At 43.9% G+C, this 26,382-nt stretch overlaps 1 protein-coding gene, 1 long non-coding RNA gene and 1 pseudogene across 2 annotated transcripts; 2 read left to right on the top strand and 1 right to left on the bottom strand.

The window, feature by feature from the left end:
- Positions 1-10,434: 10,434 nt before the first annotated feature.
- LOC123405672 lies at positions 10,435-12,264 on the bottom strand (annotated as a pseudogene).
- Positions 12,265-12,640: 376 nt separating this feature from the next.
- LOC123404725 lies at positions 12,641-13,013 on the top strand. The gene is made up of 3 exons (XR_006611901.1): positions 12,641-12,670; positions 12,795-12,860; positions 12,938-13,013. It is a non-coding gene; the product is annotated as an uncharacterized LOC123404725 (long non-coding RNA).
- Positions 13,014-14,864: 1,851 nt separating this feature from the next.
- On the top strand, positions 14,865-16,361 carry LOC123405671. The gene has a single exon (XM_045099276.1). It carries the CDS (start codon positions 14,865-14,867, stop codon positions 16,359-16,361), a length of 1,497 nt encoding a protein of 498 aa, XP_044955211.1.
- The last annotated feature ends 10,021 nt before the right edge of the window (positions 16,362-26,382 follow it).

The following is a 26,382-nucleotide window of genomic DNA, read 5'->3' as shown; positions in this document are numbered from 1 at the left end:
TGGTGGAAGAGTTTATGTTCAGATCCTTGATGCTACTCATTACCTCTCTGATCATGATTATGATTATTCTTTGTGAGTAGTTACTTTTGTTCCTGAGCACATGGGATAAGTCATGCTAATAGTAGTCATTTGAATTTGGTATTCGTTCGATATTTTGATATGTTGTATGTTGTTTTTCCTCTAGTGGTGTTATGTGAACATCGACTACATAACACTTCACCATTATTTGGGCCTAGAGGAAGGCATTCAGAAGTAGTAAGTATATGATGGGTTGCTAGAGTGACAGAAGCTTAAACCCTAGTTTATGTGTTGCTTCGTAAGGGGCTGATTTGGATCCACTAGTTTAATGCTATGGTTAGACTTTGTCTTAATTCTTCTTTCGTAGTTGCGGATTCTTGCGAGAGGGGTTAATCATAAGTGGGATGCGTGTCCAAGTAAGGGCAGTACCCAAGCACCAGTCCACCCACATATCAAACTATCAAAGTAACGAACGCGAATCATATGAACATGATGAAACTAGCATGACAGAAATTCCCGTGTGTCCTCGGGAGCGTTTTTCCTCCTATAAGACTTTGTCCAGGCTTGTCCCTTGCTACAAAAGGGATTGGGCCACTTTGCTGCACCGTTGCTACTTTTGTTACTTGTTTCTTGCTACGAATCATCTCACCACACAATCACTTGTTACCGACAATTTCAGTGCTTGCAGATTTTTCCTTGCTGAGAACCACTTGTCAGATCCTTCTGCTCCTCGTTGGGTTCGACACTCTTACTTATCGAAAGGACTACGATTGATCCCCTATACTTGTGGGTCATTAGTCCATTGTTCCGGAGAATGGATTCTTAGTCATCTTGCCCATGAGAAATGGTTCGCATGTGTCAAGTAAGTCAAAGTCAAGTGACACCAAAATTCCATCAACATGGAGTTTCTTCATGCACTTTACACCAATATGACCTAAGCGGTAGTGCCACAGGAAAGTGACTCTACCATTATTAACTCTACATCTTTTGGTCTCAATGTTATGGACATGAGTGTCATCACAATTGAGATTCAATATGAACAAACCCCTGACATTGGGTGCATGACCATAAAAGATATTACTCATATAAGTAGAACAACAATTATTCTGTGACTTAAATGAGTAACCGTCTCGCAATAAACAAGATCCAGATATAATGTTCATGCTCAACGCAGGCACTAAATAACAATTATTTAAGTTCATCACTAATCCCGATGGTAAGTGAAGTGAGAGTGTGCTAACGGCGATCGCATCAACCTTGGAACCATTTCCCACGCGCATCGGCACTTCATCCTTCGCCAGCCTTCGTTTTTTCCGCAGTTCATGTTTATGTTGCAAATGTGAGCAACATAATGGGTATCAAATACCGAGGCACTACTAAGAAAGCTGGTGAGGTACACGTCAATAACATGTATATCAAATATACCTTGTTTGGTGTTGGTCGCCTTCTTATCGGCCAGATACTTGGGGCAATTTCGCTTTGAGTGACCAGTTCCCTTGCAATAATAACACTCAGTTTCTGGCTTAGGTACAGCCTTGGGTTTCTTCATCAGAGGGGCAACAGAGTTGCCACTCTTCTTGGAGTTACCCTTCTTTCCTTTGTCGTTTTTCTTGAAACTGGTGGTCTTATTGACCATCAACACTTGATGCCCTTTCTGGATTTCTGACTCTGCGACTTTCAACATCGCAAATAGCTCGGCGAGTGACTTATTCATCCCTTGCATGTTATAGTTCAACACGAAACTCTTATAGCTAGGTGGCAGTGATTGAAGAACTCTATCAGTGATAGCCTCTTATGGGAGTTCAATCCCCAACTTAGCTAGACTCTCGGAGTACCCAGACATTCTGAGTATGTGTTCAATGACAGACTCGTTCTCCTCCATTTTGCAAGCATATAACTTATCAGAGGTCTCATACCTCTCGATCTGGTCATTATTCTCAGAGATAAACTTCAACTCCTGGAACATATCATATGCTCCATGACGTTCAAAACGCCTTTGAAGTCCCAGTTTTGAGCCATACAAAATTGCACATTGAACCAATGAGTAGTCATCCTTACGGGACTGCCAAGCGTTTAAAACATCTTGGGTCGCCGTAGCGGGTGGTGCATCACCTAGCGCAGCATCAAGGACATATTGCTTTTGGCCAGCCGTGAGGATAAGACTCAGATTACGAGCCCAGTCAACAAAGTTGCTTCCATCATCTTTCGGCTTAGCTTTCTCTAGGAACGTATTAAAATTCAGGGTTGATACTCCGCGAGCCATTGATCTACAACATAACTTTTGCAAATATTACTTAGACTATATTCAAGACAATTGAGTTTAACTAATCATATTACTAATAAACTCCCACTCAAATAGACATCCCTCTAGTCATTGGAGTATCGGATGATCCATATCCACTAACTCAAGTCCAATCATCACGTGAGTTGATATTAGTTTCAATGGTAAACCTCTCCATGTTGATCATATCAACTATATGACTCATGCTCGACCTTTCGGTCTCTTGTGTTCCGAGTCCATGCATGTACATGCTAGGCTCGTAAAGTTTAACCCGAGTGTTCCACGTGTGGAACTGTTTTGCACCCATTGTATGTGAACGTTGAGTCTATCACACCCGATCATCACGTGGTGTCTCAAAATGATGAACTGTCGCAACGGTGCATAGTCGGGGAGAACACAATTTTATCTTGAAATTTTAGTGAGGGATCACCTTATAATGCTACCGTCGTCCTAAGCAAAAATAGGTGCATAAAAGGATTACCATCACATGCAAGTCAAAAAGTGACATGATATGGCCATGAACTTGTGCTTCTTGATCTCCATCACCAAAGCATCGGCATGATCTCCATCTTCATTGGTGCCACACCATGATCTCCATCATTGTGTTGCCATCAAGGTTGTCGCGCTATCTATGTTGTTACTACTAAAGCTACTTCCTAGCGACATAGAAAGAGCATCTGCAAGCGCAAAATAAATTTAAATACAACCCTATGGCACCTGCCGGTTGCCATAGCATCGACGTGCCCATCGATATTCAACTATTACAACAAGATCATCTCATACATCCAATATATCATATCATGTCATTGGCCATATCACGTCACAAGCATACTCTGCAAAAACAAGTTAGACGTCCTCTAATTTGTTGTTGCATGTTTTACATGGCTGCTACGGGTATCTAGTATGATCGCATCTTACTTACGCAAAGCCACAATGGTGATATGCAAATTGGTATTTAACCTTCTGCAAGGACCGCCTCGGTCAAATCCGATTCAACTAAAGTTCAAGAAACAAACACCCGCCAGTCATATTTATGCAACAAGTTGCATGTCAGTCGATGAAACCGGTCTCTCGTAAGCGTAGAGTAAAGTTGGTCTGGGCCGCTTCAATCCTACAATGCCGCTGAATCAAGAAAAGACTAAGGAGGGTAGAAATTTGAACATCAACGCCCACAAACTCTTTTGTGTTCTACTCGAGATATCATCTACGCATGAACCTAGCTCATGATGCCACTGTTGGAGAACGTTGCATGGGAAACAAAAAATTTCCTACACACACGAAGACCTATCATGGTGATGATCATCTACAAGAGGGAGATCGGATCCACATACCCTTGTAGATCGCTAAGCGGGAAGTGTTAAGAAACACGGTTGATGTAGTGGAACGTCTTCGCGATCCAAATCGTCTCCGTCCCACGATCCATCGTGATCTAGCGCCGAACGGACGGCACCTCCGCGTTTAGCACACTTACAGCTCGACGATGATCTCCGCCTTATTGATCCAGCAAGAGGGGGCGGAGAGGTAGATGAGTTCTCCGGCAGCGCGATGGCGTGACGGCGATGGTGGTGGAGCTAGTCCAGCAGGGCTTTGCCTAAGCACCACTGAAAACTAGACTAGATGAGAAACATGTCTAGAGAGAGGGCAGCACATGGCTGATTATTGTGTCTCAAAAAACCCTCAAAACCTCTAGTATATATAGGAGGAGAGGAGAGGAGGAAGCCTTGGCCCCTCCTCCAGGGAGAGGGGTGGGCCAAACCAAAGGAAGAGTCCACCTTCCCTTTAAAAGTTATTTGCCGTTTATCTCTTCTCCTAGCTGCATGGGGCTTTGAGAGAGGTTTTGGCCAGCCCACCAGGGCTGCTCCACGTCCTCTCACATCCCACAAGACTCTTGGGTCATCACACCCCTCTTGGTGGTCCCCCCGCACCCTCCCGGCACTCCCGACACTTCCAGTGACCAAAATAGGACTTATTATATATCAATCTTTACCTACGGACCATTTCGGAGCTCCTTGTGACGTCCAAGACCTCATCCGGGACTCCAAACAACCTTCGGCCACCAACACCTATAACTCAACTATACTGAAACGTCATCGAACCGTAAGTGTGCAGACCCTGCGGGTTTGAGAACTATGTAGACATGATCGAGACACTCTCCGATCAATATCCAATAGCGGGACATGGACGACCATATTGGATCCTACATATTCTACGAAGATCTTATAGGTTGAACCTTTATGTCATGGATTCACACAATCCCATATATCATTCCATTTGTCCTTCGGTATGTTACTTGCCCAAGATTCGATCGTCGGTATCGACATACCTATTTCAATATTGTTACCGGCAAGTCTCTTTACTTGTTCCATAATACAAGATCCCGTGGCTAACTCTTTAGTCACATTTCTTGCAAGGCTTGTTTGTGATGTTGTATTACCGAGTGGGCCTCGAGATACCTGTTCGTCACAGGAGTGAAAAATCCCACTCTTGATCCATGCTAACTCAACGGGCACCTGCGGAGATACCTGTAGAGCACCTTTATAGTCACCCAATAATGTTGCGACGTTTGATACACACAAGGCATTCCTCCAGTGTCAGTGAGTTACATGATCTCATGGTTATAGAAAAGTATACTTGACATGCAGGAAACAATAGCAACAAAATGACACGATCATATGTTACGTTTATAGTTTGGGTCTTGTCCATCACATCATTCTCCTAATGATGTGATCTCGTCATCAAGTGAAAACACTTGTCTATGGCTAGGAAACCTTCACCATCCTTGATCAACGAGTTAGTCAACTAGAGGCTCATTAGGGACATTGTTTGTCTATATATCCACACATGCATTTATGTTTCCATTCAATACAATTATAGCATGGATAATAAATGATTGTCTTGAAACAGGAAATATAATAATAACTATTTTATTATTGCCTCTAGGGCATATTTCCAACATATACATCATGTAAATGTTGCAGTCGACCCTGAAAATGTAACCAAAAAAGATCAGTCAGCTAGTTGTTCCGTCAGTGTGTTTCCGTGTTAAACTGCTAGTTTTACTGCAGGAAAAAGGTAATATAAAAATGAGAACTCATAAAATTTAAGAAAAGGGGACTTCAGAAAACTAAATTTCTCTATACAGCAGGGTTGGTTGTCTAAAATTTCTGTACGACTTGGTGGGTGTGGCGATTAGTTTTTGGGCGGCATGGTCCATCGTTCGAGGCGATCCTAGGCCTCCTGGGGTAGACAAGTAGTTTTTGGGTGACTTGGTCGCCCGTCCGAGGCGATCCTAGGCCTTCTGGGTAGGCGAGTAGTTTTTGGGCGACTTTGCCGCCCGTTCGAGGCGATCCTAGGCCGCCTGGGTAGGTGAGTAGTTTTTGGGCGACTTTGTCGATCGTTCGAGGCGATCCTATGCGGCCTGGTAGGCGAGTAGTTTTTGCGCGACTTTGTCGCCCGTGTGAGGCGACCTAGGCCTCCTGGGGTAGGCGTGTAGTTTTTTTGGCGACTTGGTCAACCGTGCGAGGCGACCTAGGCCACCTAGGTAGGCGAGTAGTTTTTGGGAGACTTGTTCGCCCGTGCGAGGCAACCTAGGCCTCCTGGGGTAGGCGAGTAGTTTTTCTGTTGACTTGATCGACCGTGCGAGGCGACCTAGGCCACCTAGGTAGGCGAGTAGTTTTTGGGCGACTTGGTCGATCGTGCGAGGCGACCTAGGTCAGCTAGGTAGGCGAGTAGTTTTTTTGGCGACTTGGTGGACTGTGCGAGTCGACCTAGGCCACCTAGGTAGGCGAGTAGTTTTTGGGTGTCTTGGTCGACCGTGCGAGGTGACCTAGGTCACCTATGTACGCGAGTAGTTTTTTTGGCAACATGGTCGACCCTACGAGGCAACTTAGGCCACCTAGGTAGACTAGTATTTTTTGGACGACTTGGTCGACCGCGCGAGGCGGCCTAAGTCACCTAGGTAAGCAAGTAATTTTTTTGGCGACTTGGTCGACCGTGCGAGGCGACCTAGGCCACCTAGGTAGGCGAGTACTTTTTGGACGACTTGATCGACCGTCCGAGGCGACCTAGGTCACCTATGTAGGCGAGTGGTTTTTTTTGGCGAGTTGGTCGACCGTGCTTGGCAACCTAGGACACCTAGGTAGGCGAGTAGTTTTTGGGTGACTTGGTCGACCGTGCGAGGTGACCTAGGTCACCTATGTAGGCGAGTGGTTTTTGGGCAAATAGGATCAACCCGTGTGAGGCGACCTAGGTCGCCCTGGCCGGGTAGGCGAGTGTTGACCCCCCTCCCTCCCCATCGTGTGGGCGTCCCTTGGTTTTTTGGGTGACTTTGGTCGACCGTGCGACGTGACCTAGGCCACCTGGGTAGGCGAGTGGTGACCCCTCCCCCTCCCCATCATGTGGTCGTCATTTGGTTTTCGGGCGTGATTCAGTGTGGTTTTTGGGCGACTTGGTCGACCGTGTGAGGCGACCTAGGCCACCTAGGTAGGCTATTTCGATAGGTGGTATAGACTAACTTTTGTTGATGTTAGTACTTCTGGTTTTGTGTGTACGTGCCTACCAAAGTAGTATGAGACAAAAAATGATCATAATCCATTTATGGTGGCGAAAAAACAGATATGGTGTGGGGGAGACTTGCCCGTTGTCCTGCTTTGGGCATTTTATTTCTTGGAGTTCCCAATCTTGGATTTGCACGCTTGAGCTTGCATAGTACCTCTCCTAGTTTGCTTTTATCCCCTCAATGATTTCGTTTGCAGTAGAAAGGAAAAACTTGTCTTTCAGCGTCCTTGATGAGTCTAAAACCTTGAATCGCTTGTCCCTGATGTTTAGCACCAACAGCTAGTAGTGCCCCGACTCCTTTGGATTTGCCTTGTCAAGAATCTCGAGTGTTGGGAACGAAATTTGGTCATGCATGAGAGAGTTTCATGAGATGTACATAAAAAGAAATGACAGAGAGCAACCCACCAGGAAAAAATCGTAGCAAAAAAAGGAATTTGGGAATAAAAACCAAAAAAATGGTGTTTTGAACTTACCAATTCACAGCGACTCAGCCTCCATGTCGTGTTGTCGAAGTGTTTGTCTATCTCAATCCTGGTGAAATTGTTGTTATGGAAGAATGTCTGAGTCCGCATGGTGAAAAAAAAGGAAGATAAGTACTTATATATATTTTTTAGTTGTGTTTTTTTGTGTCTATAATAAAAACAAGAAAAAGGGGATTAGTAAGAAAAGAATTGCTTACAGTTATTTGCAGTAGCATTATTCTGTTCTTTAGCCTGAGCCCTGGTTTCCTCAGTGCAATTATTGCAAGCTCAGCCACTATGCTATCCATCTTCCGTCCAGGCACCATAGAGTTTGCAAGTTCGGTGCAGCTGATGAAGAACTCGTTGTAGTGTATGATGGGTTTGCTGCTTTTCAGATAGGCTGGAGGGACAAAAGGTGAAAATGTTAGTTCGATGATGAGAAAAGAGGCAAGAACGAAGAGCTTGATTTGTGTTAGTTCTTGCCTGGTGTCAGTTTTTTACTGCCTTCCTCCTAGTTGTTGGGGCACCAGCATTACCGATCTGACACACAGTTGTTGGAAATATGCCCTAGAGGCAATAATAAAGTGGTTATTATTATATTTCCTAGTTCATGATAATTGTCTATTATTCGTGCTATAATTGTATTAATTGGAAACCGTAATACATGTGTGAATATATAGATCATAATGTGTCCCTAGTGAGCCTCTAGTTGGCTAGCTCGTTGATCAATAGATGATCATGGTTTCTTGATCATGGACATTCGATGTCATTGATAACGGGATCACATAATTGGGGAATGATGTGATGGACAAGACCTAATCCTAAGCATAGCACTAGATCATGTTGTTCGTCTTCTAAAGTTTTTATAATGTCAAGTATCATTTCCTTAGACCATGAGATTGTGCAACTCCCAGATACCGTAGGAGTGCTTTGGGTGTATCAAACGTCACAACGTAACTGGGTGATTATAAAGGTGCACTACAGGTATCTCCGAAAGTGTCTGTTGGGTTGTATGAATCGAGACTGAGATTTGTCACTCCGTGTGACGGAGAGCTATCTATGGGCCCACTCGATAATTCATCATCATATTGAGCTAGTGTGACAAAGGAGTTAGCCACGGGATGATGTGTTGTGGAACGAGTAACGAGATTGAATAAGGTATGGGAATACCGACGATCGAATCTCGGGCAAGTATCATATCGGCAGTCAAAGGGAATTGTATACGAGATTGATTGAATTCTTGACATCGTGGTTCATCCAATGAGATCACCGTGGAACATGTGGGAACCAACATGGATATCCAACCCCATTGCTGGTTATTGACCGAAGAGATGTCTCGGTCATGTCTGCATGTCTCTCGAACCCGTAGGGTCTACACAGTTAAGGTTCAATGACGCTAGGGTTATCGGGAAATAGTGTATGTGGTTATCGAAGGTTGTTCGGATACCCGGATGAGATCCCGAAAGTCACGAGGAGTTCCGGAATGGTCCGGAGGGAATGATTGATATATATGAAGTGAAGATTTGGTCACCTTAAGTGTTTCGGGCGACACCAGTAATGTACCGGGACCACCGAAAGGGTTCCGGGGGTCCACCGGCAAGGGCCACCAGCCCCAAGTTGCTACATGGGCTAAGAGTGGGTGGGAACCAGCCCATATGTGGGTTGGTGCGCCTCCACAACCAGCCCAAGGCGCAGCAAGGGGTGGAGGGGGCAAACCCTATGCGTGGGAGGCCACTTTGGGCCTCAAGGCCTAACCCTAGGGCGCCTCCACCACCTTGGCTGCCCACCCCAAGGGCCTCTAGGGCTGTCGTACCCTTTAGGGTGGGAAATCCTAAAGGTGGGCACCCTCCTCCCTCTCCTCCTATATATAGTGGTGGTTTGGGGCAGATTTGAGACAACAATTGCCTCTCTCTTGGCGCAGCCCTACACCTCCTCCTCGTCGTCCTCTGTACTGCTTAGCGAAGCCCTGTCGGAGTTACCATGCATCTCCACCGTCACCACGCCGTCGTGCTGCCAGAGCTCTCCATCAACCTCTCCTCCCTCCTTGCTGGATCAAGGTGTTGGAGACGTCATCGAGCTAGACGTGTGTTGAACGCGGAGGCACCGTCGTTCGATGCATAGCCAGAATCCACCACGATCTAAATCGCTGCGAGTATGACTCCATCAACCGTGTTCTAGAAACGCTTCTGCTTAGCGATCTTCTAAGGTATGAAGATGCTCTACCCCTTTGCTCGTTGTTGGTTTCTTCATAGATAGATCCTTGCATGACGTAGGAATTTTTTTGAAATTACTACGGTCCCGAACAACAACGTCTTATATATCGCACACTTCCTTGGGGCAGTAGAACGGATTTGCGTTTTCAGGATCTACTATATCTATACCTAATAATAAAGCGGCTATTGTTCCCGTCGGAAAACCCACCACGTCATTTTTATAAAAAAGCCCCTATAATTTTTGTTATTCAACCCGCAATTCAAAACCATTTTGTTCATAAACGACACAAGCGCACCCGACCCAAGTGCACCTAATAATCTTATCTTATCTTTTACCCTAATAATAAAGCGCGGAGCGCTTCTGTCGTCCGTCGCAGGCGTTTTTGCAAAAACACCCCTCCGTTTCTTTGAAATCAACCCGCGGTCCCTGTGTAAGTGCATCTGAAAAAACGTTTTCAGCGACCGCATCTTCAGCTCGCGATGCGGACGGCCGGGCCGACACTGGGCGGCGCGGGAGGCTGGGCCGACACTGGGAGGCGCGGGAGGCTAGCGGGCAGGGGCGGCGCGGCGACGGGGATGGCCGGGCCGGAGCACGGCGAGGCCGGGGTCCCACTTGCGACCAATCCTTTTTGCCCCTGTCTCTCCCCGCCTCGCCGTCCCGTATCTTTTCTTAGGAAGGCGGCGAGATCTGGCCGCGTCCTCGCGCAGGTGAGACGTCGGACCGCCGGTGGCCACGCCGAGTCCTCCTGCAAGAAAACTCAACCACTCAGTCGGCCTCTTGGATCTAATCAAAGCAGAGGAAGCAACATGAAGCAGAGCAAAGCCAGCAATCCGTCGGAATCGATCCACCGCCACCGGAGAAAAAGACGAAAAAGAGCACGTAGAAGAAGATGAAAATAGCATACTACATACATGAGGTCTTTGCGCCGACATGTCCGAGGAAGGCACACAACTCCATCATCTGCATGTCGATGCCGCCGGGGGTGCAGAAGCCCTGGTTCTTGAAGAGAGAGGCGGCGGTGATGAAGGCCTAGTAGTCCCAGAAGTCGACGGCCTTGGCGACGGGGAAGTTGCGCTTGGCGAAGAGGTTCTCGAACTGGTACACCTTAAAGAAGTCGGTGATGGTCTGGTTGCGGCAGTACTTGGTCCCGGAGCACTCCCACCCCTGCTACATGCCTCGATGGTGGTGTTTCTCTCGAAGTTTGACGTCATGGATCTCCACATCTCCAATTTGAGCAAGCAGATTGAGTCGACGCAGAAGGATGACATCCACCACAGGCACCGGCTGGTTCCACTGACAAGAACAACATCACCAGCTCGTCAAGATCCGCGATTTGCCAACAAGTTTCCTCCCATACTGAAGACACCGGAGGTGGTGCCAACAAGTTTCCTCCCATGCTGAAGACACCGAAGGATCACCCAGTGGCGCACACATACGTCATGGAGCCCATCTCATCGGTGGAGCCACGGGACCGTGACCAGGAACCCGAGCAGGAACAAGTTCAGGAGCAAACCCGAGCAGGAACAACAGGCTGCAATTCAGTGCAGGTTAGTGGATGATTTTGGTCTTGATCGACAGTTAAGAGATTTTGTCATGGCAATGGCTGTGTTTTCATTGCAGAGATAAGTATAGCAAGGAGCATCAATGTAAGAAGTTGATGCAGTCATTCACAATCCAGGTGTGCGGATATTGTGAAGTGTTAACTGAAGATTCCGTGCAGGCTCTTGAATTATTAACCGAAACTGTTGCAGCAGAGTGCTTTCCGTCGTCCTTGTATGCAGTGTCTTGTGCTGAATCTGGTGAAACAATCATACTGAAACATTAGTGGGGGGTCAGATCATGCTCACACTAATCGACTCCGGTAGTAGTCAATTCGAGACGATGTTCCAGTAACTTTGAAGGGCATTTGTGTGGCTGAACAAGTGGCACTTCTGGTCATGGAACAGCTGAACCAGGTATTAAAGGGCAATACATGGGGCCAATGGCCATTGTCAATTTCATTACATCGCCAACAACGTCTCCAATTACCATTCTAGAACTGACTCAACGTCTGACATAGTTCCGTGACATAATTCCAGAGCTTGAAGTGGCAGCACCACCAGTCTCCTCTCCCACCGGTGACGAACACGAAAAGACAGACTTACGAGAGGGAGGTCAATAGAGCATTACCTATGAAACCAGGGCCCTATGTCCAAAAAACAAGGCCGACCGGGGGCCTCATGTGCGCGGTGCGTGACAATTTTCACGCCAACCACTGTCACGGGTGTGGCGTGTGACGGCAAAACATAGAAAACCAAGCGGCTGGCCGGTTCTTATGGCCTATGTGACCTAACTGCAGCCGCGACGCAAGTTTTGTAATGGGTTATTTGAAAAACATATTTTAAGATTTATCTACTTTTTTAATGGCACATATTTTTAAAAAGTGTGAATAATATTTTTGCATTTTCATGATTTTTTAAAATTGGTAAACTTGTTAAGCATGGGAACACTTTTAATATTTAATGCACATTTATCTCAATGGTCTGAATATTTTTCTAAATTGTGCGAACAAAGTTTTGTTACTCCATGCCCCCATCACAGTAGTTCGTTGCACACCTTCTCCTGCGACTCCTTGAGCTTCACCTTCCACGTCCCCGCCGTCAGGATCAGCGCCAGCGTGCCACCTATCAGCACCGCCGCCGCCCCCAGCAGCAGCACCGTCACCACGATCTTGTTCCCCGTCTACCGCTTCATCTTCTTTCCCTTCTTCTTCTTCCTCTTCTTCTCCTCCGGTAGTCAGAGCAGCTCAGCTCAGCTCAGCTCCGGCGGTCAGAGAGGCTCAGCTCAGCTCAGCTCGATCTGGATCTTGCTTCTTCTCGGGAGCTCGGGTGCTCGATCTAGATTGCTTCGGTGGTTCGGCGTGATCTGGATCTTTGGGGAATGCGGTAGCTCGTGGCGGGGATCTGGTGAGGAGATAAAAACTGAGAGTGGGGATGAAAGCGAAGTTGCAACCACGCGGCGCCGACCGGGGGAGGGAGGAGTGGTGTCGGACTGTCGGTGGCGGGAGGGCCGTCAAGCAAGAGGGAGGGAGGAAGACGGGAAGAGCTGCAATACAGCTGGTCCGGTAGGTAAGACATCCGGAAGCATATTTGAGCCTGAGGTCAGCCTATACTTATAATTTATGTACATGCACCTTTTCGTCCAGGAATCTGGACATGTTCTTCTTCCTTTCTCATGTTATGTTTCAGCTGTGTGTGCCTACTGACTTTTGTTTGATGTCACAGGGTGGTCAAGCTCCAGAGGTTACTGGATCACCAACTGAAAAGGCTATACTCTCTTGGGGGTTGCAGGTATGGCTTCTCGTAGTAGCGTCAGCCTATATTCTTTGTGTCTCCTGCTTGGTAACCATGATCTGTATATTCAACAGCTTGGTATGAAATTCAGTGAAACAATATCGAAATCCTCCATTCTTCAAGTCTTCCCATTCAATTCAGAGAAAAAGCGAGGCGGAGTTGTTGTGCAAGTGGTAATTCATTTTTATCTGCAGTAGTGACAATTAAGTCCTTCTATTCCTTCGAAATCAACCCGCAGTCCTATAATAAGTGGCAAAAAATGTTTCGTCATCTGGGTCGTGGCGTCCTTCCTCGCTCCTCCACCTCCCCCGCCAGAGTCCGCGTCCCCGCTCGCCGCGCCCGCAGAGGTGGACGGAGAGGTGGCCTATGTGGACGGGGAGGGGATCGCGGGGTCCGGATCTAATCCTAACTCAGGTCCATGCGCCCGCACTTCTTGGCTTCTTCCTCCTCTCTCCCTCACCTCTCTTCCTTCTTTCTCGCAGGTGGTTGCCATGGTCGACCTCAGCCCGGAGCTCTCCGTGGATGGAACCGCCGGCCCCGTCTTCGACCAGATCCGGGCAGGGTGAAATAAGGTAAAACTATATCAAATTTGTCACCGGAGTAAAGTTTGAAAGAAAACAAGCTAGATATATGCTAGAACACTTTGGGCATGATTACCAATCTATTCCTTCTTGTGCAATATAAAGTCAGAAATATTGTTCGAACAAACTAAAGGCTGAAGGTTTAGCTTTTTGTTGTAATTGCACAAAATGGATGACAATGCTCAATTAGTCATCGTAGAGGACTTTGATAACCGACCTTTAAATAAAAACTCTTACAAAGAAAGCAACCAACTATCTACAAAAAAAAAGTTTTAAAATGTTCATAGTTTTACATATGTATGTTCAAACTATTTTTGTTTCAAAAATGTCTGTTTGTAATTTCTAAAATAAAATAAAATTCCCAAAAGTATTTTTTTAAGAAACATCTGTTCAAAAAATGTTCTTTTACGAAGAAATGTTTCAATTTTCATAAAAACGTGACATGTTTAAAAAGTGTTCCAGTTCTTATCAAAATGTAGATTTTTATTAAAAATAATGAAATATCCATGTTTTCGCCCGGTGCAACCCACGGGCATTTGTATTAGTAGACATGAATAGGACAGATGTCATGAAAACTTTGCTAAAAAAACCCAAAAAGAATATTAACAATAAGTTCTTAAGAGTTCTTATAGATAACCAAAACAGAAACCATCAACCACCGACCCCGTCGTGACGCTCGTCAGAAGAAGCGGATCTCCAACATCTCATGATCCAAGCCAACACCATAGCCAGAAAGGCGTTGCGAGTCGATGACCGGACCTGCAAAACAGGCGCTTGTCGATGTAGCATGTCAACTGAGGAAGTTCCCCACGTCGTACTGGATCCGAATCCGTTGCTTCCCTCCGTCCATGACGGAGGAGAACACCAGAGCCATTGCCAACGGTCCTCCAACCGTGCTTCATGAATACCATCTTCCTGGTTTGTTTGTGACACAAATACAAACATCTAGCAAACACAAGGGATCTAAATAGGCTCCTCCAACGCTCTTCGACGTCGTCATGGAGAACGTCGCCCTGGTGAGAGAGATGTCGAAGCCATCTTATTCGAAGCAGCGCTATTCTTACCAAATTGGCGCTCCTAGACGAAGGCGGACCTCTACTTATATAATCCAGAAGAATAGTAGGAGCCCATCCCTTCCACCCGCTGCCGGAGCAGCAGACAGAGAGGGATAGGAGCCGTTCAGAAAACCGCCGCTGCGTCGCCTGGCAAGAGCGGAACCGCTCAGCGACTTCGTGACAAAGTACAGAAGCGGGGCGGGGTCCCAATGGTCACCAGTGTCCTCGCAAGTTTCAGTTCGACCACGAGTCCATATAACTCGCTTCAATCCCGGTCAGGATCCAACTATTCTATCCTATTTATTCGCTGTACCCCTGTACCCAATCAACTTTTGTAGATCCTAATCAAGCAGCAGCATACATAGATGGCATCGCCGTCACCGTGGCCTGAAAACCTCCTCGCTCCCATCGTCGCCGGCCTCCGCGCGACGTGCAGTTCATGGCGCGCCGTCCCCTCGCTGCCGCCGCCGTGGTCTGACCTCCCACAGGACCTCCTAGGCCTCATCATCGGCGGACTCCCAGACCCGGCCGACCGCGCTCGCTTCAGCTCCGTGTGCCGTTCCTGGCGCTCGGCCCCCCACCCCTACGCACGGCAGCTACCGTGGGTCGACGCTGTCTGCCGTTCCTGGTACACCGTTTCGTCTCTTGGAACGCAGCTAGCTTTCGTCAGCACCAGGCGCCGTTTCTCGAAACCGTGTCCCCCGACCTCCCAACGCCTGCCACCATGGCGCCGTATCTTTCGCTCGGCCATCTTTCCATGGCGGCAGCAGCCGTGGATCGTGCTCCCGGGCGGCTTCTTCCTCGACGACATCCCTTCGGAGCTATCCGATCACGGGCCGGAAGCACCCACGTCCTTCCCCGAGAACCTGCAATGCGTCGGCTCCACCGACAGCTGGCTCGCCCTCGACTGCACGGACGGCGAGGTGAGGCATGCCTACTTCTTGCACAATCCTTTCTCACGGGCAACCGTGCCGCTCCCGGAGCTGGACGCCGTCATCGGCGATGTCTCCAAGCTATTCACCATCCACAAGGTGCTCATGCGATCGACCCCCGATGACCTCATCGTCGTTATGACCAACAACTGTGATCTTCCTGTGTTTTCAATCCAGCGAGGGAAGGGTGCGCTTTTACCACAACCGCAAATAACAAACTTTCGCACCATCATTGATATTGCATTTTTTGGAGACAAACTCTGGGGAATCACCAAGGCCAAGGAACTTTTCATCCTCCCCATCACCTTTGAAGATGTTCCCGGCATACCCATGGCTACTAGTATTGAGCAGGTTATTTGGAGGAACATTGATGACGCGGATGCAACACACGATGATGAGGACGGAAACAACAAAGGCTATGTGGGTGACGAGCAAAACAACGGTGAAGCTGAGAAAGATAATGATGAGCTTCTTTTCAGCGAAGAGTACAAAGCCAAACGTCGTAATCACAGCAAACTGATGTTAAAAGCCAGGGATGGCATGATAGGCACCGGCATACAATTTGAACCTGAATTTATGATCTTTCGGTACTTGGTCGAGTCATGTGGAAAGCTTCTCATGGTGATTCGAGAAGCAGATAGCAGTAGATTCACGTACAAAGTGGAAGTTTTCGTTCTCGATGTCAATGCACCTGCATGGGTTCCGATCTCCAGCTGTGGGCTAGGTGGCCAGACTCTTTTCATTAGCAAACCATTCAGCAAGTCTATTTTAGCTCGTGGGGAGGTAGAACCAGATGCTATTTATTTTATCGATTTTGGGGAAGTCTTCAGTATGAAATCCTCCAAGGCAATATTCATCGGTCATTTTCGGGAGGAGAAATTTCTTGACTACAGTACCACAACGTGGGTATTTCCTCCGCAATACAATTAGTTGTCCATTTCATCAGGGTTTTTTTCTTCTCTTGAAATATATATTTGCCTTGCTATGTGTACATGTAGATGACATGGATTTTCTTTTGGGTTCACCGCCAATTCAACTGTGTGTCTTCTGTCTAGGAGTACATTTCCGCTTCGGTACAACCCCCCTAAACATATCAATGGATGAGATCTATCCATACCCCTTTATATAAAAGGGTAGGATGATCATTTTAAAAAATACGTCAAACACACCGTCCATGTACGTCATGATGGGCCGGCCCATTGACGAATGCATGTACGACCTTGTCTAGTACTAAAATAAAAAATAAAAATATATATTGCTAGGCAAGGATTCGAACACAAGACCTCCTACTATAGGAGAAATTGATAGCCACTAGGCCTAAAAAACACTTATGATTAATTACGCAGCACAACATATTAGAGAGGCTCGTAGCAGCGCGAGATCCTGAAAACAAAAGTGAATCATTATTTTTGAAAAAGTGAATATTCTTTAAAATGAGGATATTTTGCAAAAGTTGTGAATTTTCGAAATTTCAAACTTCTTTTCGAATTTTAAACATTTTTGGAACATGAACATCTTTGAAAAACAAACAATTTTTCAAGAATAGGAGGCAACGTAGAAAACATTTATGTAAAACATCAAATATTTTTTAAACATTTAACAAAAACGCAAACATTTTTAAAAAAATATGAACGAATATTTAAAACCAGCGGATACTCTATCTAACAATTTTTTTTGAACGAACATTTTTATTTTACTATCAGTTTTAGGAAATATGAATGATTTATAAAACACAAATATTTTTCGAATAAGAAACCAAAACCAGCGAAAATATATTCATAACAAACTGGATACTGTAGCATATGCGTTTATCATATAATTGGGCTGGCCCATCGTGTTTCTTAGATCGCTCGCCTTTGTGCTAATGAGCCACATTTTGTCGCAAAGAGTAATAAAATTAGATTTTCGTCGTATTTTGTGTTTTCATCCTTCTATAAAAAAATTAAATCCTTTTTGGCTAGAAACTTGTTTTTGCAAAAAAATTTAACTTTTTAAAATCCGTGATTTTTTCCAATTTGTTTGCAACATTTGCAATTGTTTACATAGGTAGAATTTTGTTCCAAAATGATTCACAAATTTGAGAAAAAAATGACTACTAGGTAGATTAATTTGTACAAAATTTTACAAAAACAAAGATGAATTTTTCAAAATCCGCAAATGCTTGGGTCGGCCTAATATGCACATGTTCAAATTTTTTGAAATATTTTTTTAAATACCATAAAATATTCTGATCTTTAAATAATATTAAAAAACTAAAAAAATCTGTTTTCGAATTTAAGAAATGTTTGAACTTCAGAAAACATTGATATCGTTTTTACGAATGTACACGGTTTGAAATTTGTCTTCAACATAAATTGTTGGGAACTTCTTAACAACTTTGGAAAATGTGTTGAAGTTTTTGTAAAAATTCTTACATAATTGAAATTCTAAAATTGTGAATAAACTAGAATTGGGACCGTTTTATGAATCGGAGTAACATGATCGCATTATAACACTCCTCCGTCCTTACCCACACCCGTAGGTTTCACATGATGTACATGCAAACATTCATCAAATCTACCCAACTTTTGCTAGCAAGTTAGAATAAACATACAAATTAAACATGCAAAATTTAACGGAATTGAACACCAAACACACGTTACGTCACATCCGATAACTGTTTTTCCGTGTTGTTGCGTGAAAAATCAAAGAAAATGCACGGAACGCCAGAAAATAAAAAAAAATTGGCATGTCTACTTGTGATGATCATTACGGTGTCTGAAAAAAAATTAGGTCCGTTTCATGAGTCGAAGAAACATCATCACATTATAAAATCCCTTCCGTTCTTACCGACACCCGTAGATTGCACATGATGTAAATGCATACATTCATTGAATCTACCCGATTTTGCCAGCAAATGAGCATGAACATACAAATGACACACGCAAAATTTGAACAAAATTGGACACCAGACACACATTGCATCACGTCCGACAATTGTTTTTCCGTATTTTCGCATAAAAAATCATAGAAAATGAACGAAATGTCATAAATTTAAAAAAATTGGCGTGCCGCCTTGTGATGATCACTAGGGCGTTTGTAAAAATATTGGGTCCGTTTCATGAGTTGGAGTAACATTATCGCATTATAATACCCCTTTCATCCTAACCAACACCCGTGTGTTCCACGCGATGTACAAGGATACGTTCATTAGATCTATCTAACTTTTGCCCATAAGTGAGAATGGACATACATTTACCCACGCAACATTTGAACGAAATGGGACACCTAAAGCACGTTGTGTCACGTCCGACAACAGTTTTTTCATGTTTTCGCATGAAAAATCATAAAAAATGCAAGGATTGTCAGAAACTAAATAAATTTGCATGTGTCCTTGTGATGATAATTAGGGCACGTCAAAAAATTGGGTTCATTTCATGAGTTGAATAAACATCATCACATTATAACACCTTTCCTCGCTTACCAACACCCGTGGGTTTCACATGATGTACATACATACGTTCATTAAATCTATTTAAATTTTGTGAGCAGGTGAGAATGAACATACAAATGACTCATGCAAAAATTTAACGAAATCGGACATTAAACACACATTGCGTGACGTCAGGCAAAAAAATCTATGTTTTCGCATGAAAAAACATAAAAAATACACTGAATGTCAGAAATAAAACCATTTGGCGTGCCTCCTTGTGATGATCATTAGGTCGTGTGAAAAAAATGGATCCGTTTAATGAGTCAAAAAACATCATCGCATTATAAACCCCTTCCGCCCTTATTCACACTGTGGGTTTCAAATGATGTACGTCATGCGTTCATCAAATCAATCCAAATTTTGTCGGCATATGAGAATGAACATATAAATGATCGACACAAAGAACGAAGTTGGACACCAAACGCACGTTGCGTCACGTCCATCAATTGTTTTTTCATGTTTTTGCATAGAATCAGAAACTAAAAAATATTGGTGTGCCTTCTTGTGATAATCATTAGGGCGTGTGAAAGCAAATTGAGTCCGTTTCATGAGGCGAAGAAACATCATCACATTATAATAGCCCTTCCACCCTTGCCGGCATCCGTGGATTGCAGATGATGTACAATCATACGTTCATTAAATCTACCCAAATTATGTCAGCAAAAGAGAATGAACATACGAATGATCCATACAAAATTTAAATGAAATCGGATACCAAACGCACGTTGCATCACGTGAGGCAACTGTTTTTTCGTGTTTTCGCATGAAAAAACATATCAAATGCACAGAATATCAGAAATTAAAAACATTTGGTGTGCCTCCTTGTGGTGATCATTACGGCGTGTGAAAAAATGGATTTGTTTCATGAGTCGAAGAAACATCATCACATTATAAGCTCCTTCTGCTCTTACCGACATCCGTGAGTTTCACATGATGTACATGCATACGTTCATCAGTAGATCCAATTTTTGCTTGCAAGTGATAATGAACATATTAAAACGCGGATATTATGCAAAAGTTGTGGATTTTAAAACGCGAATATTTTGCAAAAGTGATAATGAACATATTAAAACGCGAATATTTTTCACATGATGTACACGCGAATTTTAAACATCTTTTAAACACAGGTGTTTTCTGAAACACAAAGAAGTTTTCAAGAATAGGGGGCACCGTACACATCTTTAAAAAACTATTTAGGAATTAAAAAATATATTCAGCACATAAATTTGAAAAGATGTTCAAGTTTTCAAAAAATTGATCTAAATAGCTAAAATAAATTGTTTTCATATTTTTACAGAAATTGCAAAAAATGTACGGGAATTAAAGAAAATATACTTGTTGTCCAAAATATGTTCAAATCTTAAAATTGTTCCTGTTTTTTTTCTCAAAAATAAATCTTGTTTTGGAATATTAAAAAATGTTCTTGCTTTCGAATAATTGTGCAGAATTTCGAAGATGTAATCATTAATATGTTTTGTTGTCTAAATAAATAATGTTCGTGTTCTTAAGAAAATGTTTGGGATTTTCAAAAAATATTTCTGTCAAAGAGGCACGTTTAGAAAAAAAAATGAATTTTCAAATTCCGTTTTTTCTGTTGAAAGAATTGCCGGATTTTCTAACATTACTGGTTTTAAAACAACCCTTCACAATTTCTAAAATAATTCCTGATTCTACGTTGTACCTAGTTCTTAAAAAAGACACGCTCAATATTAATCACCAACACTTCTTTGGTTAGGTGGTTGGCAGTTGTTCTTTCTAAGCTACGCGTCTTGAGTTCAAAACCTATTGTGCTCAATATTTTCTTTTTTTTTCCAAGAAATTAGACAGCAGGCAGTAGCGGTGTGATTGCTGCTGCAGCCATCTTCATGGGCCGGCCCGGACGCCCAGTCAAGGTACATACGGGGCATACATACAAATGTATACAAATCTCTACTATTAAAGGAGAATCTGCCGTCATCGTGATGGTTTAACCTCTCCCCCGATACGATTTCTCTCCCACCGAAAAAACCCATCCCACCTTCCTTGCGAGCGAAAAACCCAAAAGTACCGGCACACCATCACAAATATCAGATTTCTCTATCTTCCTACCCCAAACCAACCGGCCGCCCCATCTCCCACGACCACCACGTCGCCCCTTCTCCATCTCTCCTTTCTACTAGCTTCGCTAAGGACGCTCCAGTCATCCTCCACCGCCTCCCGGACGGTCGCCCCTTCTCCATCTCTCCTTTCTACTAGCTTCGCTAAGACGCTCCAGTCATCCTCCACCGCCTCCCGGACCAGCCGTTCCCCCAAACTACAGTTCCGCTGCCGAGCCATCTCACCTCCCGCCGCCGTCCCCAAGCCCAAGCAGGCAAGCTGCAGTCTCATCCCCTTGCCATGATGCGGCCGTACGGACGCGCCGCCGCTGCCGAACCATCTCATCTCGCGCCTTCATCCCCAAGCCGTTGTCTCACCTCGCTCCTTGGTCCTTGCCTTGCTGCGACCATCTCGGAAGCGCTGCCTCCGCTACCAAGCCATCTCACCTGCCCCGCCGTCCCCAAGCAGGCAGCCGCCATCTCACCTCATTGCCTTGTTGCACACATCCTAGACGCGTTGCCGCCCTTCTACCCCCGTGCCGAGTTGCCCACTCCCCAACGCCCTGCTGCTCAGCCTCCCTCTAATGCCTCCCTAGCTTGATCTGTAATAGACTTCTTTAGAGTTTTGACAAATGGGTTTGCAAATTCTAGCTTATCTTTACAGTTCTCTCATATTTCAGTTGCTGATGCGCAGGATGATGTTAATTTGAAGTGCATTCTACAGATGTTTGTCCAATTGATCTTCCTCTCCGGTTCCTCAAGCTCGGGCAGTGTATGCCTCCAGATCCAAATAGGGGTCTAGCCTGGCGTGGGAACCAGGGTGGAGGTCCAAACGGCTGCAACAACAAGCGGAGCTATGAAGGAGAAGTTGCTTGCTATTGGGGAGGAGTCCGCTCACGCCGACTTTTGTGCTCGGCCCCTCCACCACCACCTGGATAATTTTCAACGCATTTGTCATGTGTTTGTTATGGTGCTCCACACAAAGATAAATTATTTTCTATGAGGTTCCTTCTCGTTTTATCTATGGTGAAAAAATACTTATCAATGCGTCAGATTTATTTGCAGATAGAATGATTGAGGCAAGCCTTGGCAGGAAGAAATAGTTGGAGAGATATCAACTCAAATCAAATGGTGCAAAGTCCAATTGGTGGGTGACCCTATTTTGTTATTCGTTTGATGTTAGTTCCTTATAATTTTCCTTCAATTTTGCTCCCACGAAACCTGTCATGTTTGTATAGTACCTGATCTGAACTTCATACATTGGTCCTTTCATAAGTTAGTGTCATTCTTGCATTATTGAGAAACGAGAATACCTAGCTATGAAAGAGATTGGTAATGCTATGGCACTGATTTATAATTAGTGTACATATTGTTATACAAAATTAGATGCTGCCATGCCAAAACTTCAAATATGACTAGCTAACAACCATGGCATACCCAATATAGACATCACCCACTTCTTCCAGTCCTATTGCTATTACTACGTTTGGACCCTCACACTTGGCTCTAGCGAAACTATTGTGAAGTTGCAGGCTAGACCAATGAAACCGAGGCTTGTCACTCGATGATGTTCATTGTTTATAAGTTTTTGAGATGATGTTTTGTCTCCTTCTATGGGTTATAGTTATAACGGATTCAACTACTTACCTAAGGGAATATGAGACTTGCATCGGATTGTTGGTCGAAAAGAGAATCACTTCCTCCAAAAATTGCAGCTGGGATGAAGTTCAACGCGATGGGCACAACTTGGAATTAGTTTTCTATAAAAATTTACACACAAATCTTTCTTAGATCCAAACCACAAGCTCATTAAATCATTGTTTTGCAGGTGTGAGACACACATCAGATTACATTTGCAATGAATAAATGATCAATAAAGTTATTTACTCCATGTTCAGACTAACTGCTAAAAGGGTCAGTCTACAAGCTTATCATATATTCATTTCATTCTGTTTCCCTATTTTTAACTATGTCAATGTATTCTATTAACGATCATTTTGTTGTACTTCGAAAAGAAAAGCAATTTTGCGCTAAAAAGGCATTCAAATTTGCTAGCCAAATTATCATATCATTATCATCTTTTTGCAGAAATATTTTTCTCCTCGACTTGATGAGCCTTTGTTTTCCGTGCCATTCTTTGTCCCTTGCGCTGGTCATGGAGGGGAGGGAAAAAGGAGGACGGAGAGCAGAGAGGAGTGTGGCGGTCACATAGGAAGAGGCGGTTGTGGTGCTAGGCTGCTAGCTGGTGAGATGTGGTCTCTATGCTAGGCAGTACAGAGTACAACAACACTGTTCTGATGACCCCTCCTACGGACACTGAGATCACCGATCTCCTCGCCTCATGTGCTATCTCTTTGCTGTCTGATGAGTGTCATCACTACACGTCGATGCTCACACACTTGTCGGAACCACATTGAGTCACTCATATGTGAGTATTACTTTTCCCTCCACTGATGGTATTAGATTTTTTGATTGAATTCATCATATTAAATGCCTTGTGAATTTGTTGCTTCCATGAGTTCTAGGTACGCAGGTGGAAACCATAGTGTTAATTGTCAATGTCGATCATGAAAACCCTGTTTTTTATGCGTCTATTTGGTAATTTTCTGCAGATTGGTACCATCTTTCTGTGGACTCGCGTGTATAATGTCATCCATGCATATTTGAATACCACTAAAGGAGATAGAAACTCTCCAATAACTCAAAGGTCTTGATTTCAGGACCGGCATACAGTGAAGTACATGGAGGTGGAAGACGAGGCACAGAGGACTACCACAGCAGCGGGTACCACCCCATCTACCCCAGTGACTCATTCAAGCAGGTCATCTATGTCGATCGTGGAGCCTGTGGTCGAATGGGGGCCTCCCTCTCCACTATCTGACTGAATAACTCACCTGGGAGATAAGCCACTTTGTACGTGGTAACCCCTTGTCTCGAATTCTCGCGCTAAATCGTTCTACTGATTCTATGATTGGTGTTGATATGTAGGAAAATATAATAATCTGGATGTAACAGTTTTGGTTCCCACCAAATGTTTGTTATTTTGCCTTAGAGCATAAGAAAAATGTAATTTCACCTATCATAATCATTGTTTGATCCGTCAATACTATCATCATGCACGAGATATTTTTTTACCATTATTGCCGAGAGGTTCAGCTACCTTTGTCCAGTGTTTATGAATATGTTAGTTGTATACATGCAGAGGTATGTGCTTGTGAAGCTGAGAAAGTTCCAAGACAAAGCAAAAAAGATCGGGCCTCATCAGGCAACACACAATATGGAGCCAGCCATGTTGGATCCGCTTGACGCCGAACCAATCATGGCCATGTCCCCGAGTTGTGCCTTAGCGACCGCCGTTCACTGACAAAACTGCTAATGGGGTTTGGGCGTTGGAGGTTCTACCCAAGCTGCTCGTGGAGGAGCAACATGGGTGTCATCCTCAATGAGAGCATGTGTGCGTGATATTTGAGTTTCTTTGTGATATCTTGCTCACCATGGTGAAATACATGACTATCATGTGATTCCGCTTCCAATGGTCAAGGAGATATGTCTCCATGTGCTCATTGGCCTTCACTATCTCCACAGCTAGCTTTCCAGTATCCACAGTGACCTAACACCTAAGAATATAACTAAAAAATATTCGATTGCTTAAATTACACGTTGACGAACATATATATCCGAAAATATTTTGTTGATGGTTACAAACCGTAAACATACAAAAGTGAAATTTAATATAAATCTAACTGTGTCAGTTTCATGTGATATAAAATACACATTATTTCACTAATTATAGGTTAAAGCATGAATTTTCACAGTCAAATTACATCTTATATTTTAGAATAGAGGTAGTATTTTATTTCATTGCTTTTTTTGTTAAAAAATGTTTTGTTTTGTTGTGGTCCAATAACACAAATATTGACATAGCACTATGTGCACCTTTTATTGTTTGTAATATAAAATTTTATACTCGACATGTCCCATGGTCAGTGAGAGCCAGTTCATTTGTAAACCAAACATAACTGACGTAATGTTAGAGCAAAAGGTGGCTCACTATGGTAAGATGAGACGTCAGTTTTTTTAAACTACGCGTCTAACTTTTGAATTGACAATAATTCTTCACCAAAAGAGGCTTAAGAGAATGACTACTAATTAAATGATCAAATAAGAATCATGTGAATACTGAACCAACTCGTTACTAACAAGATCATAAGGATCCTCCAAATCATGAAAAAGATAATTTATGGAAGTGCAAATTTTCAAAAGATGGCCTAGACACAATGCGAGAGAATGAAGATGGAAGACATGATCGTTAACTAGCCACGACAACTCCCGAGGAAGAAAGGAGTGCGAGAAAGAACTAGCTCGTATGGTGAAAACGTCCTATCATGTTTATCATACGTTTCTAATTTGCTTTCCTTAGAGCACGTTTCTAAATTGTTTGATTACTGTGATTTTTGATTATTCCGTGACAACACACGAGCATCCAGCTAGTGTGAGTAAAGGCCATATTATCCTTTATACGTATTGTGAGGAGGTTGTATCGAAGCGGGACTCATGAAAAAATTGTTAATTCTAACATTCTCAACGAGTCTGGCTGAGAGATGCTTTGTGATCCGTACGGTGCGGATCAAAAGTGAACGCAAGTAAGCAAATAATTTGTTTTATTTCCACGCAAACTTGGTTGGCCTATATAAGATGCCCTGTATATATATGATGTTGCATGGATTGGTTATCGTGACATGTACGGATGTTGTTGGTAGACTGATGCTTCTGGAAATGTACTTGGGTAAGGTTACGTGTGTGTGTGCGCACTGGACATGTGGATGCCTGCCGCCGGCCCTGTGCATCATCGAGAGATGAGTACGCGTACGTATCGCCTTGCAGTTTTTGTTGTGCACGTCTGTCTTCCCTGCGACTTTACATGGATCTGTCCAATTATTGCAATCCCTCTTGGTGAGATGATGAGATGGTTTAGTCGACCGAATCAAATCAGACCTTTCTTCGGTCGGTCCACTTGTTCTTATCCGGCACCGACCCTCTGGTTGGCCATGTGCAACGTGCTACTTGCTTAGAGTGTTTGATTACTACCGAGTGAGTGTGTGATAATCATGCCAGCTACTTCCTTTGTAAACAAATACTCCCTCCGTTTTTAAATATAAATTCTTTTAAAGATTTCAGTAGATGATTACATACAAAACAAAATGAATGAATACATACTTTAGAATATGTCTATATACATCTTTTAGTGAAACCTTTAAAAAAACTTATATTTAGAAACGGAGAAAGTACTTCCTCAATTTAGTATAAAGTTATATTAGGCTTCAGTTCAAATTCGAAGGGAGTAGTACCACCTAGTATGATTTACACAAAAGGTTAGACTGGCTCAAGTATCTTATCTTAACAA

Source organism: Hordeum vulgare, chromosome 6H (genome assembly GCF_904849725.1).
Source record: "Hordeum vulgare subsp. vulgare chromosome 6H, MorexV3_pseudomolecules_assembly, whole genome shotgun sequence".
In the NCBI taxonomy this organism is placed as follows: Eukaryota; Viridiplantae; Streptophyta; class Magnoliopsida; order Poales; family Poaceae; genus Hordeum; species Hordeum vulgare.
Note: the sequence above shows the minus strand (reverse complement) of the source record. Positions and strands in the feature narration are given on the sequence as shown.

Bases quoted from the DNA above. Each gene is read 5' to 3' on its own strand.
- LOC123405671 (XM_045099276.1), top strand. From the start codon at position 14,865: ATGGCATCGCCGTCACCGTGGCCTGAAAACCTCCTCGCTCCCATCGTC.